Genomic DNA, 16,465 nt, shown 5'->3' with positions numbered 1-16,465 from the left:
TTTTAAATAAATTTCAAATAAAAAAAATGACCTTGCTGATACAGTTTACACTGTAAATTAATTCCAATCTTGTTCATAAATCTGTGGTTAGGAGTTGGTGTAACTATCTGGGATACTTCAGGATATTCAATTCAAATGTGCATGGCAGTCAATTCTATGCCATGTTGGAGGATTCAACTGGACAGCATATATCTTCCTTCTGACTTATTTAAACTACACATGGCAGCAACACCAAGACGTGCATGCAGAATATCTTCTGGGTCCTGAAGCAGACAGCAATGAGATTATTTGTTTCCTGTTTTCTCCTGGATGGTGACAAGCTTCTTGAATGTTATTGGAGCTGAAATCACCAAGTGGAGAGTATTCTAACACATTCATGACTTGTACCTTGTGCATGGCACAGACGTCCCAGGCTTTGGGGAGTTAGAAGTTGAGTTTCTTGCCACTGAATTGTGTGGCCACAGTACTCAAGTTGTGATTAAGGTCTATCACATACCATCATCATTTAGTAATTTGGGTTTAAAGTTTTTTTTCAGAAAAAGTTAAAGACAGACAGTTACTTGGAACAGTGAACTGAAGACATTATTTTCAAGTAGGACACAAGAGAATCAGATTTTTAATTTAGAAGAACACTGTATTTATAAAGTCTTCAAAGTGAAAATTTTGAACCTGACCAGGGACCCAGATTCGATTCCCACCTTGGGCAATTGTCTGTGCAGAGTTTGCACATTCTCCCAGCCCCCGCATGGGTTTCCTCCCACGCAGTCTAAAGATGTGCAAGTTTGGTGAACTGGCCATACTAAATTGCCCATAGTGTTAGGTGCATTAGTCAGGGATAAATATGGGGAATGGTTCTGGTGGGTTATTCTTCGGAGGGTCAGCGTGAACTTGTTGGGCCAAATGGCCTGTTTCCATACTGGAGGGAATCTAAGCTAGTTTGTTTAAAATAGCAGACTCATCAAAATTATAGATTTTAACAAACTCTCCAGTATTGCAGAGAGTTAGATTAGTATGACCTCCCTTGTTTAAGGTAAAATCAATTAGCCAACTAATCAATTATCCAAATGAAATATTGCCAGCCTGACTCATTAGGATAATCAAGGCTCCTCTGTATATGGCAATCTTTTTTAAGAATCCCTACAGTGTGGAAACAGGCCTTTCATCCCAACAAGTCCACACAACCTCACTCCTAGACCCATTCTGCTACTTTATTACTCTACATTTACCCTTGACTAAAGCACTTAACCTACACATCCCTGAACAAAATGGGCTCCTCTCCATTGAGTCACTTATGAAATATTACCCCTATGCCATACAGGAAAACACTGCACGTGAATACCAGATCTTGCTTGGGATCAGTGTGCCAATACCTGAGAGGATGATAGTGGTTTCTCCACTTCCCTGAAAGCTATGGCTTGGCTATGAAACCATTTCCAAGGGTGACTTTTTAAAGAGTTGATGCAAAAGTACCACACTGGGGGGCCTGGTTATACATGAACTTTGTAATAATTCACCAGTCCAAGGAAAGACCTGAGCTCCAAAGCAGACATGGGAGCTGCGGCACCTTTGCTTGCCCTCACTTTATCTTCGAATGCTTGTAACCTGGACTTGTTGACTCTGTAGTCCAAGTAGGTCACCTGGGGTGCCTGAAATACACATTTTCCCTAAGGGATACACCCAGCTAGGAGAAACATCGGAGAACTATGTCCAAGTTCTTGAGTGCATCTTATTGCTTTTCCTTGTTATCACACCATCTAGGTAAATGGTGACCTTTGACAGACTACATAAAATGTTCTCATTATCTGCTGAGATCCGAAATGGCAGTCTCGCATTTGGTGCAAACACTTCTGGGAATCATCGAACTGGAATTGCTAGTAAACACGTTCGTGTCCAGCTTCATTAAGGACAACTCCCTTGCCAGTTTTGCATATAAATCCTTCATGAGGGGGATTGGATATTTATGGTTTGTTTAAAATCCCTAAAAGGCAAACCAACTCATTGGGCTTCACAATCAATATGACTAGTGCTGATGATTCTGCAAACTGGACTGGTTTGATGATTCCTTCACTTTGCAGCCTTCCGATTTCTGCCTCTACGTTTGCCCACACAGCAAATGGTACTGGGCCAGCTTTGCAGAATTGTGGAATTGTTTCCGAGGCAATATGCAAGAGTTAACAGAACCTCTGACACTCCTGATTATCTGTCAGCCAGGGCTCTCTGATTAGACCAGATTAACAGGCCCAATCAGGGAGCTAATATTCTGAGGTCCACCTGGCTGACCTTGTTACAATCATTGTGGCAAATGTCTTTCGAAATGCTCATCACTATAAGTTACAACATAATTGAAGGCTTTTAAGGTCCCACCAAGTTGCCAAAAGTGGCCCTACAAAAAGTAAGCATTTGATTTAACTTGAAAATAAATGATTTTGTAATTTTATGATAATATTGACATCTACACGTATTTTAACCATTTGACTAACAGGACAAGACAAGGACAAATGAGAATCAGAATGCACCCTGGTATGCATTCACTTCGATAAGGCTGCGCGAAAGGGCTGAAAGCAGAAGATGGTGAGCAATTAAATTATAGAGGGAACAGATCAAATTTCAGTAGCTCCACATGACTCAGTTGAAGGCTTTTCGTTGTCATCAAAAGTTATATAACCACATGGTATTTAAACTCTGAGGGTAGGAGAAAGTGAGGACTGCAGATGCTGAAGATCAGTCAAAAAGTATGGCACTGGAAAAGCTAAGACGGTCAGGTAGCATCTGACAAGAAGGAGAGTCGATGGTTAGTGTAAGTTCCATATTTCTGATGAAGAGCTTATGCGCGAAACGTCGACTCTCCTGTTCCTCAGATGGTGCCTGATCGCCTGTGTTTTCCCAGCACCACAATTTTACGACTCTGTAGAATTCTTATGATATTTCCTGAGAACTGGGGCAGGGGAGTCCAGAACTAGAGCGCACACGTTTAGGGCGAGAGGTGAAAGATATAAAAAAGACCTAAGAGGCAACTTTTTCACACAGAGGGTATACGTGTATGGAATGAGCTGCCAGAGAAGTGGTGGAGGCTGGTACAATTGCAACATTTAAAAGGCATCTGGATAGGTATATGAATAGGAAGGGTTTGGAGAGATATGGGCCATGTGCGGACAGATGGGACTAGACTGGTTGGGACACCTAGCCAGCATGGACGAGTGGCTCTGTTCGCCGAGCTGGAAGTTTTTGTTGCAAACGTTTCGTCCCCTGGCTAGGAGACATCATCAGTGCTGTGGAGCCTCCTGCGAAGCGCTTCTTTGATGTTTCTTCCGGCATTTATAGTGGTCTGTCCTTGCCGCTTCCGGGTGTCAGTTTCAGCTGTCCGCAGTAGTGATTGGTATATTGGGTCCAGGTCGATGTGTCTGTTGAAGGAATTTGTGGATGAATGCCATGCCTCTAGGAATTCCCTGGCTGTTCTCTGTCTGGCTCACCCTATGATAGTAGTGTTTTCCCAGTCGAATTCATGTTGCTTGTTGTCTGAGTGCGTGGCTACTAGGGATAGCTGGTCGTGTCGTTTCGTGGCTAGTTGGTGTTCATGTATGCGGATTGTTAGCTGTCTTCTTGTTTGTCCTATATAGTGTTTTGTGCAGTCCTTGCATGGTATTTTATAAACTACATTAGTTTTGCTCATGTTGGGTATTGGCTCCTTTGTTCTAGTAAGTTGTTGTCTGAGCGTGGCTGTTGGTTTGTGTGCCGTTATGAGTCCTAGGGGTCGCAGTAGTCTGGCTGTCAGTTCTGAAACACTCCTGATGTATGGTAGTGTGGTTAGTCCTTTTGGTTGTGGCATGTCTTCGTTCCGTGGTCTATCTCTTAGGCATCTGTTGATAAAGTTGCGCGGGTATCCGTTTTTGGCGAATACCTTGTATAGGTGTTCCTCTTCCTCTTTTCGCAGTTCTGGTGTACTGCAGTGTGTTGTAGCTCTTTTGAATAGTGTCCTGATGCAGCTTCGTTTGTGTGTGTTGGGGTGGTTACTTTCATAGTTTAGGACTTGGTCTGTGTGTGTTGTTTTCCTGTGTACCCTTGTGGTGAATTCTCCGTTCGGTGTTCTCTGTATTATCACGTCTAGGAATGGGAGTTGGCTATCCTTTTCTACTTCTCTCGTGAATCGGATGCCTGAGAGTGTGGCGTTGATGATCCGGTGTGTTTTTTCTATTTCCGTGTTTTTGATGATTACGAAAGTGTCATCGACATATCTGACCCAGAGTTTGGGTTGAATTTGTGGTAGGGCTGTTTGTTCTAACCTTTGCATAACTGCCTCTGCTATGAGTCCCGAGATTGGTGATCCCATGGGTGTTCCGTTGATTTGTTCGTATATCTGATTGTTGAATGTAAAGTGTGTAGTGAGGCATAAGTCCAGTAGTTTAAGTATGCCGTCTTTGTTAATAGGTTCCGCCTCCTGTTTTCTGTTATGTATGTCCAGTAGGTTGGCTATTGTTTCTCTGGCTAGGGTTTTGTCAATCGAAGTGAACAGTGCCGTCACGTCGAATGAGATCATGGTTTCTTCTTTGTCTATGTGTGTATTCCTGATGGCGTCCAAGAATTCCTGTGTTGATTGTATGGAGTGTTTGGATCCGCTGACCAGTTGTTTCAGTTTCTGTTGTTGTTCTTTGGCCAGTTTGTATGCTGGTGTCCCTGGTAGTGATACCAGGGGTCTGAGTGGGATGTCTGGTTTGTGTACTTTGGGTAGTCCATAGAATCTGGGGGTGTTGTTGCTTTCCGGTTTCATTCTTCGTAGGTCCGCTTTGGTTATCTGTCCGTTTTTTTGTAGATTCCTTAGAGTGTTATTTATTCTATTGGTGAGTTGTGGTGTGGGGTCCGAATCCTTCATTTGGTAGGTGTTGGTGTCTGCTAGTAGGTGTTGTGCTTTTTTGATGTAGTCTGATTTATCTAGGATGACAGTCATTCTGCCTTTATCTGCTGGTAGTATGATTATGTTCTTATCATTTCTTAGTGCTTTCAGTGCTTCCCTCTCCTTGGTGTTGAGGTTATGTGTTTGTCTTTTTCTTATCATCATAGGTACAACCGTTTGTCTCACTGTTTGATGTGTCTCTTCAGTTAGTCCATTGTTCCTGAGTGTGCATTCCAGTGCTGCTAGGAAGTCTGCTGTCTTGGCGTCCCTGTGGTTGTAGTTGAGTCCCTTGGTCAGTATAGTTCTTTCCATGTCTGTGAGCTGTCTGTGGGAGAGGTTTTTAACCCAGGTGTGTGTTGTAGTGTCCTCTTTTTTGAGAGTTAGTTTGGCCAGTTTTTCTTTTAATGCCGTTTGTTTTGCGATGTGTTGTCCTGTTCTGTCCTATAGTGACAGCCTGTTCTATGGTCCGGGTCCATTCATGATTAGCGGTCTTTGAAATTAACGACTTTTGGTGCGCAATTTCTTGTTTGTATTTGTGCAGTCGGTTGTGAGCTTCTGTGATCATTACCTGGATCATCCTGAGTCCGTTCTGCTTGGCTGTTTCCCTGGCTTGTGGATTATTGACTAGTGGTCTGTACCTGACACATTGTGGAAGGATTTGATTCTTTCGGCATTCGTGTAGAAACCGGAGTTGTTCATATGTTGCGCTTAGGCGGTTAGCGCAGGATTCCCATTTCCTGGCTTGTCTCAGCGTCTCTCGCCCGTAAGTGTTCAAAGTTTGTGCGAAGATTTGTAGCTCGGGTGCTTGTTGTAGTGGTTCTGTTCACCGAGCTGGAAGTTTTTGTTGCAAACGTTTCGTCCCCTGGCTAGGAGACATCATCAGTGCTGTGGAGCCTCCTGCGAAGCGCTTCTTTGATGTTTCTTCCGGCATTTATAGTGGTCTGTCCTTGCCGCTTCCGAGTGTCAGTTTCAGCTGTCCGCTGTAGTGATTGGTATATTGGGTTCAGGTTGATGTGTCTGTTGAAGGAGTTTGTGGATGAATGCCATGCCTCTAGGAATTCCCTGGCTGTTCTCTGTCTGGCTTGCCCTGTGATAGTAGTGTTTTCCCAGTCGAATTCATGTTGCTTGTTGTCTGAGGACCAGCTATCCCTAGTAGCCACACACTCAGACAACAAGCAACATGAATTCGACTGGGAAAACACTACTATCACAGGGCAAGCCAGACAGAGAACAGCCAGGGAATTCCTAGAGGCATGGCATTCATCCACAAACTCCTTCAACAGACACATCAACCTGAACCCAATATACCAATCACTACAGCGGACAGCTGAAACTGACACCCGGAAGCGGCAAGGACAGACCACTATAAATGCCGGAAGAAACATCAAAGAAGCGCTTCGCAGGAGGCTCCACAGCACTAATGATGTCTCCTAGCCAGGGGACGAAACGTTTGCAACAAAAACTTCCAGCTCGGCGAACAGAACCACTACAACAAGCACCCGAGCTACAAATCTTCGCACAAACATTGAGCATGGACGAGTTGGACCGAAGGATCCGTTTCCGGGCTGCACATCTCTATGACTGTTTTGGAATAAAACTTGTCTTGTCCAGGATCAAACACTTTCCAAAGAGGATGGTACCTTAATTTGTCTTGAGAATTCTGACAAAGATCTTGCAGCCCACAGTTCTTGCATTGACCACAACACCCTTTGTTCAGTTATAATTTTCCTCTTGAAAATCCATTCATTACATGGTGTTCTTGTAATTTAATATAGTAGCAAATTTCTATCTTTAACCATTAACTTAGGAATCTTCAAATTGTTTAGATGGGAGAAATACTTCTGTATTTAATCATTCCTACATCAGAATTATTCACTCTATTCTAAAAGCCCAACTTCAGTCCACAGCAACACAAATGTAGCTGCTTCATTCAATAATGCAATACTGTTTAGTAGTCCTAAACTGGAAAAACATAGATAGTAGGTTAGAGGTAAAGAACAACTTTTTCAAGTAAAGTTGCATTTTGGTCAATGTCCCAACTGTGCTCTCTGTAAAGTTTCCATTGTTGTAGTAATTGTGGTAAAGACTAACATACACGAAGGGCTTATGCCCGAAACGTCGAATTTGCTGTTCCTTGAATGCTGCCTGACCTGCTGCGCTTTTCCAGCAACACATTTTCAGCTCTGATACTCCAGCATCTGCAGACCTCACTTTCTCCACAAAGCAAATGAAGTCTTGAAGTGTGTCATCTCATCAAGAATTTCCAATTTCTGAGACTCGCCACAGGCTTTCTTCTCCAGTCACTTTTTTTTTGAAAGACAAGTATGAATCCAATTAATACATCTAGTTCTGGCTCCATTTCTCCAAAAGCTGCCTTTGTGGGGACCATAATTCAGTTCATTTTTAAAATGTCTGATTTCACATTACGTACAATGTTAGCAAGACTGAGATGGTGAAAAACATTCCACTTCAGACACTGCAGGTGTCTTGACGTTCATCTTCGTCAGTTCTCTACCTAACTTGCTTGGTCATGTTATGACTATGAGCAATAAACCCGTGAGCTTCTGGTTCAGAGGTTACCTACTGTGATACTGATACCTATAATTATAGTTGAGAGGAAATTCAAGGATTTTGACTCAAATATGGCAAAGAAACAGCTATACATGTCCAAGTCAGAATAGTATAATATAGAAGGGATATTTTTACACAATGCTGCTTCCATTCTTCCTGGTGATTCAGAGCGCTGTAACGGAAAGACATTTGGCTAATTGACACTGTGCATTCCACAGAGCACATTCAGCAATCACAATTGAAAGAGGCCAATACTGAGTCCAGTGACCGATGAACTGATCAAGCAGGCTACTTGGTGCATTTAGAGTTTGTTTTTATTGTTATTGCAGCTGCACCTATTAGTTAGTTGCTAAATATTGCAATAGACCGTCGGGTTGAGTTTTGTAGATGTAGATGAGCTTTTGGTACCCTTAAACTCAATTATTCAGTGCTCTGCTACCTGTGTCCGACTTAACTCATGCCAAGTACTGTGCACCCATCACGTGTTCACGAATGCAACTGGCTCCTGTATTAACATTGCTTCAAGATTAAAAAAAAACACCATAATCTCCTCACCCCAATTTTTATAATCCTCAATTCTCCAACATCTGTGCTCTTCCAGTTCTGGTCCCTTGCTTGTCCCCAGATTTCTTTGCACTATTGCTGACTTCAGCCTAGCTCTCAAGTTCTGGAATTTCTTTTCTGCTGAGATTCTGCTTAAAATTTATTTGGAGAAAGTGAGGACTGCTGATGCTGGAGATCACAGCCAAAATGTATGGTGTTGGAAAAGCACAGCTGGTCAGGCAGCATCCGAGGAGCAGGAGAGTTGACGCTTCAAGCATATGCACTTCATCAGGAATGTGGGGGAGGCTCAAGGGGGCTGAGAAATAAATGGGAAGTGGTGGGCCTGGGGGTTGGGCAGGAGAGAAGGTAGCTGGGAATGGGATAGATAAATGAAGGTGGGGGCTGATGGTGATAGGTTGGAACAGCTGGTGGAGCGCATAGATGGGAAAGATGATGGACAAGTAGGATAGTTCAAGAGAGTGGTGCCGAGTTGGTGGGGGGGGGGGGGGGGGGGGGAGTAGAGATGAGAAAAGTGGTGATTCTGTGCGGTTGGAGGGTCCCAAGGTAGAAGAGGTGGCCTAGGACTTGCATGTCCTTGACGAAGTAGGACTTGAAGTTTGACCACAGGTTGGTGGGATTGTTTCGTGCGTGTCCCAGAGATGTTGCCTGAAACGTTCCACAAGTTGGTGTCCTGTTTCCCCAATATAGAAGAGCCCATATTGGGAGCAATGGACACAGTAGATAACGTGTGTGGAGGTGCAGGAAAATCTCTGTTCGATGTGGAATGATCCTTGGGGGCCTTGGATGGAGGTGTGTGTGTCCACACCTCCCCTCTCACCTCCATCCAAGGCAACAATGATCCTTCCACATCCAGAGATTTTCCTACACCTCCACTAGAACACCACAGGAAACCCTCACAGACATGGGGAGAATGTGCAAATTCCATACAAAACGTCACCCGATGGTGGAATCGAACCTGGGTCCCTGATGCTGTGAGGCTGCAGTGCTAACCACTGTGGCACCATACCACCTCTGGAATGCCACTGGCAGGAAAAATTTGAAATGGTGAAATAAATCTCAGTTATTTACACATGCTAAATTTCAATTAATGGCATATTCTTCACAATCTAAGAAGATTTCAAAAGATACTTTTAAGTACTTTTTGAAAGTGAACCACTGTTGCAATAAGGCAAATATTCTAGATAGATCTGTCAAGAAACTCCACATCACTAGCTATGACTAACATCTCTGCATTAGAATTTCTGTCTATCAGTTCATTCACGTAAAACCAAATAGAATCAAGGAAACAAATTGAAGGCCTTATCGTGGGTTAAAAACTTTACAATTTCAACTAAAGGGCAAGGTGAGAGCGGAGGGAGCAAGGGGTGAAAAGGAGAACTTGTGGAGCATTACAAAGGGTTCACCACTCACACGGCAGAATATGGTACCAGGAAAAAGGGTTACAATGGCATAGGTTACACTATATAGCATGAACAAAGTAACGTAGGCAGGTGTTTGTAAACGATACTCTGGTGGCTTAAATATCTTTTGTATGAAGGTAATCACACTACAATAATCTAGCCAACTTTCTCACTCACCTGCCTGATTCTGCACGGCTGGCTTGCTAGGTTTCAAATTGCTGAAGTCAAGTGTGCCATATTTGCCCCGACAGGTCCTCTTCCCCAGTCCCCGACTGTAGGCTAGATACAACAGACCGAGGCCGGCTGCTGCCCCCAGACCCAGCCCCAGGCCCGCCCGGGACCCGCAAACACTAAGATCCCCGCTCATCGTCCTCGTTTAGATCCCTTTTGGGGGCTCGCCCTACATCACTCAGCAGTGGCACCTAGTACATTCACAGGGTGCGAACGTAGCATTACTTTGTTTTGGGGGGGGTGGGGGGTGTTCCAGCAGGGTGCCGAGGTGGCAGGATGACAACGTTGCACTAGGAGTCAGTCTCTGAATGCTGTTTCCCCCCCAAACCCCACGAGACCAGCTCAGAATCTCAGGGCAATCCTCCCCCTATTTAAATCCCTAACGGTCCGCCTCGCGCCAGCTGGGCAACAAATATTAACCGCGGAATTTGCTTCATCGCTCGCTTCTCCGGCGCCTCTAAGATTCCTTCAATGCGCCGATAATGCAGTTTCGCTTTTATTATTATTATCGGCAGCGTCTACCGTTATCTTGACTTTCATGCCCCACCGTCATGTCCCCGCCCCACCCGAGCGCTTGTTGTGAGTGGACACCTTTTGTACTACCGAATAAAGAGTCCCCCGCGCTTCCCCCTCCCGCCGGAACCGTCGGGACTCCCGCATGGGTTCCGGATCTCTTCCTGCCTCTGCGGCGTTTTAACCGTTTTGAAAAAGTGGGGGGGAATCGTTCGATGTCGTTTTAAACGCCGTCCCCACCCCCTCCCCCCTGGATGTGAAGCAGTCTCGTTGGGACCAGCAAAGAGCCAACGGCAAAGCAGGATAGAGGGAGAACTGCATGGTCGAGATAGTTAGTCCTTTGTAAGAACTTTTAAATCGAAACTTTCACTTGCCTCTTTAGGTTTTTTTTTCGCTTGTTCTTTTTTTTCTCTCTATTTTCTCTGTTGCCAAAGATCCCAAATGATAATAAGAAAGAACGAGGGACCTCACATACTAGTGTACAATGTCCTGAAAAAATGTTCTCTTCCCTCGAGCCACAAGTCCCGAGCTGTCTGGGCTTTAAAATTGAGTCTCTTGATCACAACATCAAATTAATTTTTTTTTCGAATCAATCGAATTGGTCACCTCTAAACCTCCCAGATCAGGAGTAGGGACATTACCACAGCTTCACATCAATTTATGTCCTCCCTTTAATAAGCTGTGCCCACATGTCACCAAAAGGAATAGTGAGATACCTGAAAACTTTTGATCTTTAAAACATTTTAACAGGCGGGAGAAAGGGTGGATGGAAGTTTTGGGGAGACAACGCAAGAGGGATGGTTGATAGGCGGTACATTTTGGAATATGCGAATCACAGTATTTAATGAGGTCAAGTTTATTGAGAATGCAAATTGGTGACTAGGCAAAAGAGCAATGGTGTGGTCGGATCCAAAGGTTACCGTAGACAATGTTCTGAAACAGACATGAAGACAGTTGGCCTTTATGGAGATGGAAATAAGCAGTCTTGGTGATGGAAACACAGTTTAGATAGCAGTAGGCAACAAGGAATTGGAGGTAGTGGTTAATAATTGAAATTGTGTTAGGGCAGACAATGGCTTCCTCCTTCCTAATATTGGAAACAAATCTTAGCTCTTTAAAATGAGGGACTGCAGATATTATGCACGTTCATGGAGAAATAGATCAGTGTATGTGTCAATGGACATGTGAAATTTAAAGTGTTTCAATGCATGATCATATATTGTTGACAGACAACTAAGTATTGAGGAGTGCTATATTGTCAGAGGTACAACATCCCTGAATGCCCTTCATACTAATACTAAAAATCTCTGTCTTGAATTTGGTCAACAACTGAGTTCACTGGAATACGGAATTCTAATGCTTCTCAACACTGAGTGAATAATTTCCTTTCAGCTAATGTGTAAATGTACAATCTCTTATTCTGAGACTGACCCCTTGTACTACATCCCCATCTAGGGAAACATATTTTTATCATGTATCCTGTCAAGCTCCTTAAGAATATTTTATGTTTCAATTAGATCTCCCTTTGTTCTTTAAGATGTCAGAGAATATAGTCTACTCCAATTCTTCCTCAATTCCCTCCAGACTAGTCTCTTTAATGACTGTTTTGTGGACTCCCTGTAGAGCACGTAAGTCCTTCCTTAGATTAGGAAAACTAAACTACATAAAGCACTCCCAATGTGGCCTAACCAATATACAATATAATTGCAAGAAGATATCTTTCATCTTGCAATTCCTGATAACAAAAACTAACATACTGTTTTATTGCTTTTTTTTTAGACTTACAGTGTGGAAACAGGCCCTTCGGCCCAACAAGTCCACACCGACCCGCCGAAGCGCAACCCACCCATACCCTTACATTTTACCCCTTACCTAACACTACGGGCAATTTAGCTTGGCCAATTCACCTGACCTGCACATCTTTGGACTGTGGGAGGAAACCGGAGCACCCGGAGGAAACCCACGCAGACACGGGGAGAACGTGCAAACTCCACACAGTCAGTCGCCTGAGTCGGGAATTGAACCCGGGTCTACAGGCGCTGTGAGGCAGCAGTGCTAACCACTGTGCCACCGTGCCGCCCGTAATTATGATACCTAAAACTGAAGTACCATCAATCTATCATGGCATCAATTGAACAGGGATGGGGAAATTCTCCTGATGGCTTGTTCAAGTTTTTTTCCCTCAAGTAACACCTTCAAACATGAGTCAGTAGGGAATACAGCTCATTGTTGTTTGTAGAATCTTAATGTGCCAAATGACAGTGGTGTTTGCCTAACTAAGTCAAAAATCCAAATTAATTCTTTCGTTATCTATTATTTAATTAAATTTTGTAATTTATTTTTCAAATTAATCTATTCCTAATTGTCCTCAAGGAGGCTGTGTTGAACTACCTTTGACAACTTCTGCAACCTTTATGGTAAAAAAATACATCCGTGGTACTATTGAGTGGGGACATCCATGATTTTGACCCAGGATTTTGTTGATGAATGATGGGTGATACATATACAAATCAGAATGGTCTGTATGGCTTGGAGATATAGATTTTTCCATGCATCGGTTGTACTTAACTTTCTAGCTAGTGCTGGAGAACATGGGTTTGGGAGGTGCTTTTGGAAAACCTTAGCTTAAATATTGAGAAGACCATCGTCTTCAGATCCCATGACAAACTCTGTTGCTTAGCTGCTGATTTCATCCTTCTTGATGTTGAACCATATATTAACAACTTTGATGCTATTAAGTATTTGAGACAGAAATCAGATTCCAGCCATTTTAAAAACTATCAGGAATACACTTCTCCCCTTCCCTAATATAGAATCCTAAAGCATAGAAGGAAGCCATTCAGCTCATCAAATCCACACAGAACTTCTGAAGAGCATCCCACCCAGATCAAGACCTCTCTCTAAAACCCCACATTTACCCCATGGCTAACCACCCAGCCTGCACATCGCTGAACACTACAGACTATTTAACATGGTAAAATCAACTAGCACATCTTCAGACTGTGGGAGGAAACTGGAGCATTGGAAGAAACCCACGCAGACTTTGGTCCCTGACACTGTGAGCCAGCAGTGTTAACAACTGAGCCACCTGACTTCAGCCCACCTCTGTTCATCTGCTACCAAAAGCCAAATTCATGTCTTTATTATCTCAAGACTTGACTAATTCATTTCACTGCTGGTTTCTATTAAATTAAGATCATTCACATTCTGCTCCCAATGTCCACAATCCCTCACATTCTTGTACACCTATCAATTGGGCTGATCAATGTGAGCGCACAGTAAAGAAATCCTTCATTTTAAAATTCTCATTGTTGCTTTCTCTTGTTTTGATTTTTCTTCATGGCCTGGTACCTCCTCTTTGCCACCTCCAGCTTCATAATCATAATACTTGTGCTCATGTAGTTCTGGTCTTTTGAAAATCTGATTTTAATCACTCCAGCATTGATGGCTGTGCCTTCAGTTACCTAGGCCTCAAGCTCTTGAATGTTTTCTCTAAACTCCCCCACTCTCTCTGTCTTAGACACATACTCTCTCTACCTCCCTTCCTTTAAGCGTCATCTTAAAAGCACTGTGATTGAGCTTTTGACCAAAGCACTAGTATTTCTTTGTGGTTGGATATTGAATGTTGCTTCTTACTGTACATGCAAAGGGCCTTTGGATATTTTATGATAAGAGTATTACATATAGTAGATAAAAATTGTTGGCAATAAAAGTTGGAAAATTACTGCATAGTAACTTATGAATGAGCACTGAAACCGTCATTTCTTTTATTTTTCTCATTTTTGGTTTGGAACTGAGAGTTGCAGTTGAGAATTGAACTTTGAACTACAAGCTCTTGGTTGTTAGAAAGGGAGAGAAAACAAGACTGATGTTGCTGTTGGGAATTAGTCTGGAAAGATGATGCAGATTAAGTACTGCTCTAAGAACATTATAGGTGAAGTGGCAGCAAGATGTCATTATGATTAGAAATTGGGAGCAAGTTGGTTGTTGATCTGGTTAACCAAATAAGGATCAATAATGGTAAGCCAACCACAGTGTATGTTGGAAAATGAAAGAGAAACTACTTTTCTTTAACTGGGTTTTGAGCAGGAGGCAGTGTTGCCGTGCAAGCTGTAGAACTGATCTTTTTTTAGTTTTGCCCTCTAGTTATTCTCCAGTTATTGACCTGTTAAAAATCCTGAGAAAAGAACCTCCATTTATAAGAAATCAGGAAAAGTCTCCAGAGATCTGCAGAATCATTGACTGGTGATTTAATTCAAGCAAGATACATCCTATACCCCTGTAATACAATCCATAAATACCGTGAAAACCTGGTATTCATCATTTGAAGTGTTAACAAACTCGCAACTTATGATTCTTTGATTTCTTTTTCAAAAATGTGTTCCTTAACCCTGTCTGCTTGCCTGTTGGTGTGTGCCTGGGAGTTGGTGATCAAAGAAGATGGTAGACATTAATCAGATTGTCTTGTAATTCATATGTGTTTCTGCTAAAATTGCATTATAAATAGTAAATTGTTAATTTTGTTTCGATTATAAATTTGATGTCCAGGATCAGTTATTTATGAAGTCTGCTTAGGAGCAATTGAGCAATTTGAGGGTCAGCAAATGTTTAATTTCACTGTGTGATGCATCCAGTATTTAATGAGTCTGGTCTACTCTGGCTTGCTATCCCTGTCTCATAACATGATACACACTGCAGGTCAGTAGTGTCTATAGTGGAGGTAATGAATATTTAAGGTCGTGAATTGGATGCTAATTAAAACTACTTTGTCTTGTATAACATCAAACGTTTTGAATGCTGTTGAAAGTGCACCTATCCAAGAAAGTAGGGTGTGTTCCTTCATTATCGTAGAAACATAGGCAAAGAAGAATAGGAGCAAGAAGAGGCCATTCGATTCTTTTAATCTGCTCTGTCATTCATCACGATCATGGCTGATCATCCAACTAATAGCTTAATCTTGCTTTCTCACCATAACCTTTGGTCACATGTGCCCCAAGTGTTATATCTACCTGCCTCTTGAATAAATTTTGGCATCAACTACTTCCTGTGGTAATGAATTCCAGAGGCTCACTACTCTTTGGGTGAAGAAATCTCTCCTCATCTCCATCCTATAAGGTCTACCTCAAATCCTCAGACTGTGACCCTGGTTCTGTACACGTGCACTATCGGAAACTTCTTCCCTGCATCTACCCTCGTAGAATGATAGAGGTGTATACCACGGAAACAGACTCCTCAGTCCAACTTGTCCATGTCGACTAGATATCTCAACGTAATGAAGACCCATTTGCCAACACTTGGCCCGTGTATTCCTCTCAACCCTTCCTATTCAAATGTACCCATCCAGATGCCTTACTCATGTTAGAATTTTATATCTCTCTGAGATCTTCCCTCATTCGTCTGAACTCCAGCGAAAACAATCCTAACCTAGTCAGTCTGTCTTCATACGTCAGTCCGTCCATCCCTGGAATCAACCTGGTAAACCTTCACTGCACTCCCTCAAGAACAAGAGTGTCCTTCCTCAGGAAAGGAGACGAAAACTGCACACTATCCTAGGTGTGGCCTCACCAAGACCCTCTATATCTGCAACAAAGCATCCCTGCTCCTGTATTCAGAACCTCTCATAATGAAGGCCAATATACTATTTACCTTCTTTACTGCCTGCTGCACCTGCATGTTCACCTTCAGGACTGGTGCATGATGACACCCAGGTCTCGTTGCATACTCCCCTCTATCAATTTACAGCCATTCAGGTAGTAATCTGCTTTCTTGCTTTTGCTTCCAGCATGCATCATTTGTGCATTGTAAATGTAAAGGCTTTGGGGAGTCTAGAATGTGAGTCTGTCATTCCAGAATACCCAACCTCTGACCTGCTTTTGTAGCACAATGTTTATGTGACTGGGTCAGTTCAATTTCCAGTTTATGGTGACCCCAGTTGATATTGGAGACTTGAAGGTAGAAATGCCATCGAATGTAAGTAGAAATTGTTATTGTCTCTTGTATTTGGTCATGGCCTTAACTTATGTGGCATGAATGTTTCTTCGTACTGTTGCAAAGTCGAAAGCATGTATGGTCACTTTAAGATAGAAAGTGCTTTTCTGAATTTAAAGTACAGTCATAGCTGTCACCTAAATGTTGGACTGTTCCAAATGTAACAATTGGCCGTTGCATGGATACCTGAGTTTTGGTGGTTGTTTCGACAACAATTCGAATTTAGTCAATTAGTTCAAATTACACCAAGGATACCAAAATTTGAATTTTATTGTTTTGACACCTGGAAACTAATCAAGTTATAAGAAAT

General features: G+C 42.7%; 2 protein-coding genes across 2 annotated transcripts in view; one reads left to right on the top strand and one right to left on the bottom strand.

The window, feature by feature from the left end:
* The window catches only part of LOC132817814 (regulator of microtubule dynamics protein 3-like), a 232,906-nt gene extending 222,771 nt beyond the window's left edge, over nucleotides 1-10,135 (bottom strand). The window contains exon 1 of the mRNA XM_060828311.1: nucleotides 9,601-10,135. Within this exon, the coding sequence (XP_060684294.1) occupies nucleotides 9,601-9,790 (190 nt within the window). The 5' untranslated portion in view covers nucleotides 9,791-10,135. The remainder of the gene's footprint in view (nucleotides 1-9,600) is intronic.
* Nucleotides 10,136-10,311: 176 nt separating this feature from the next.
* Nucleotides 10,312-16,465, top strand: part of gchfr (GTP cyclohydrolase I feedback regulator) — a 66,835-nt gene continuing 60,681 nt past the window's right edge. Inside the window, exon 1 of the mRNA XM_060828757.1 lies at nucleotides 10,312-10,509. The gene's annotated coding sequence lies outside the window, so the exon portion shown is untranslated. The remainder of the gene's footprint in view (nucleotides 10,510-16,465) is intronic.

The sequence above is a fragment of the Hemiscyllium ocellatum genome, chromosome 8 (assembly GCF_020745735.1).
Source record: "Hemiscyllium ocellatum isolate sHemOce1 chromosome 8, sHemOce1.pat.X.cur, whole genome shotgun sequence".
In the NCBI taxonomy this organism is placed as follows: Eukaryota; Metazoa; Chordata; class Chondrichthyes; order Orectolobiformes; family Hemiscylliidae; genus Hemiscyllium; species Hemiscyllium ocellatum.
This window is presented reverse-complemented; position numbering and strand designations above follow the sequence as displayed.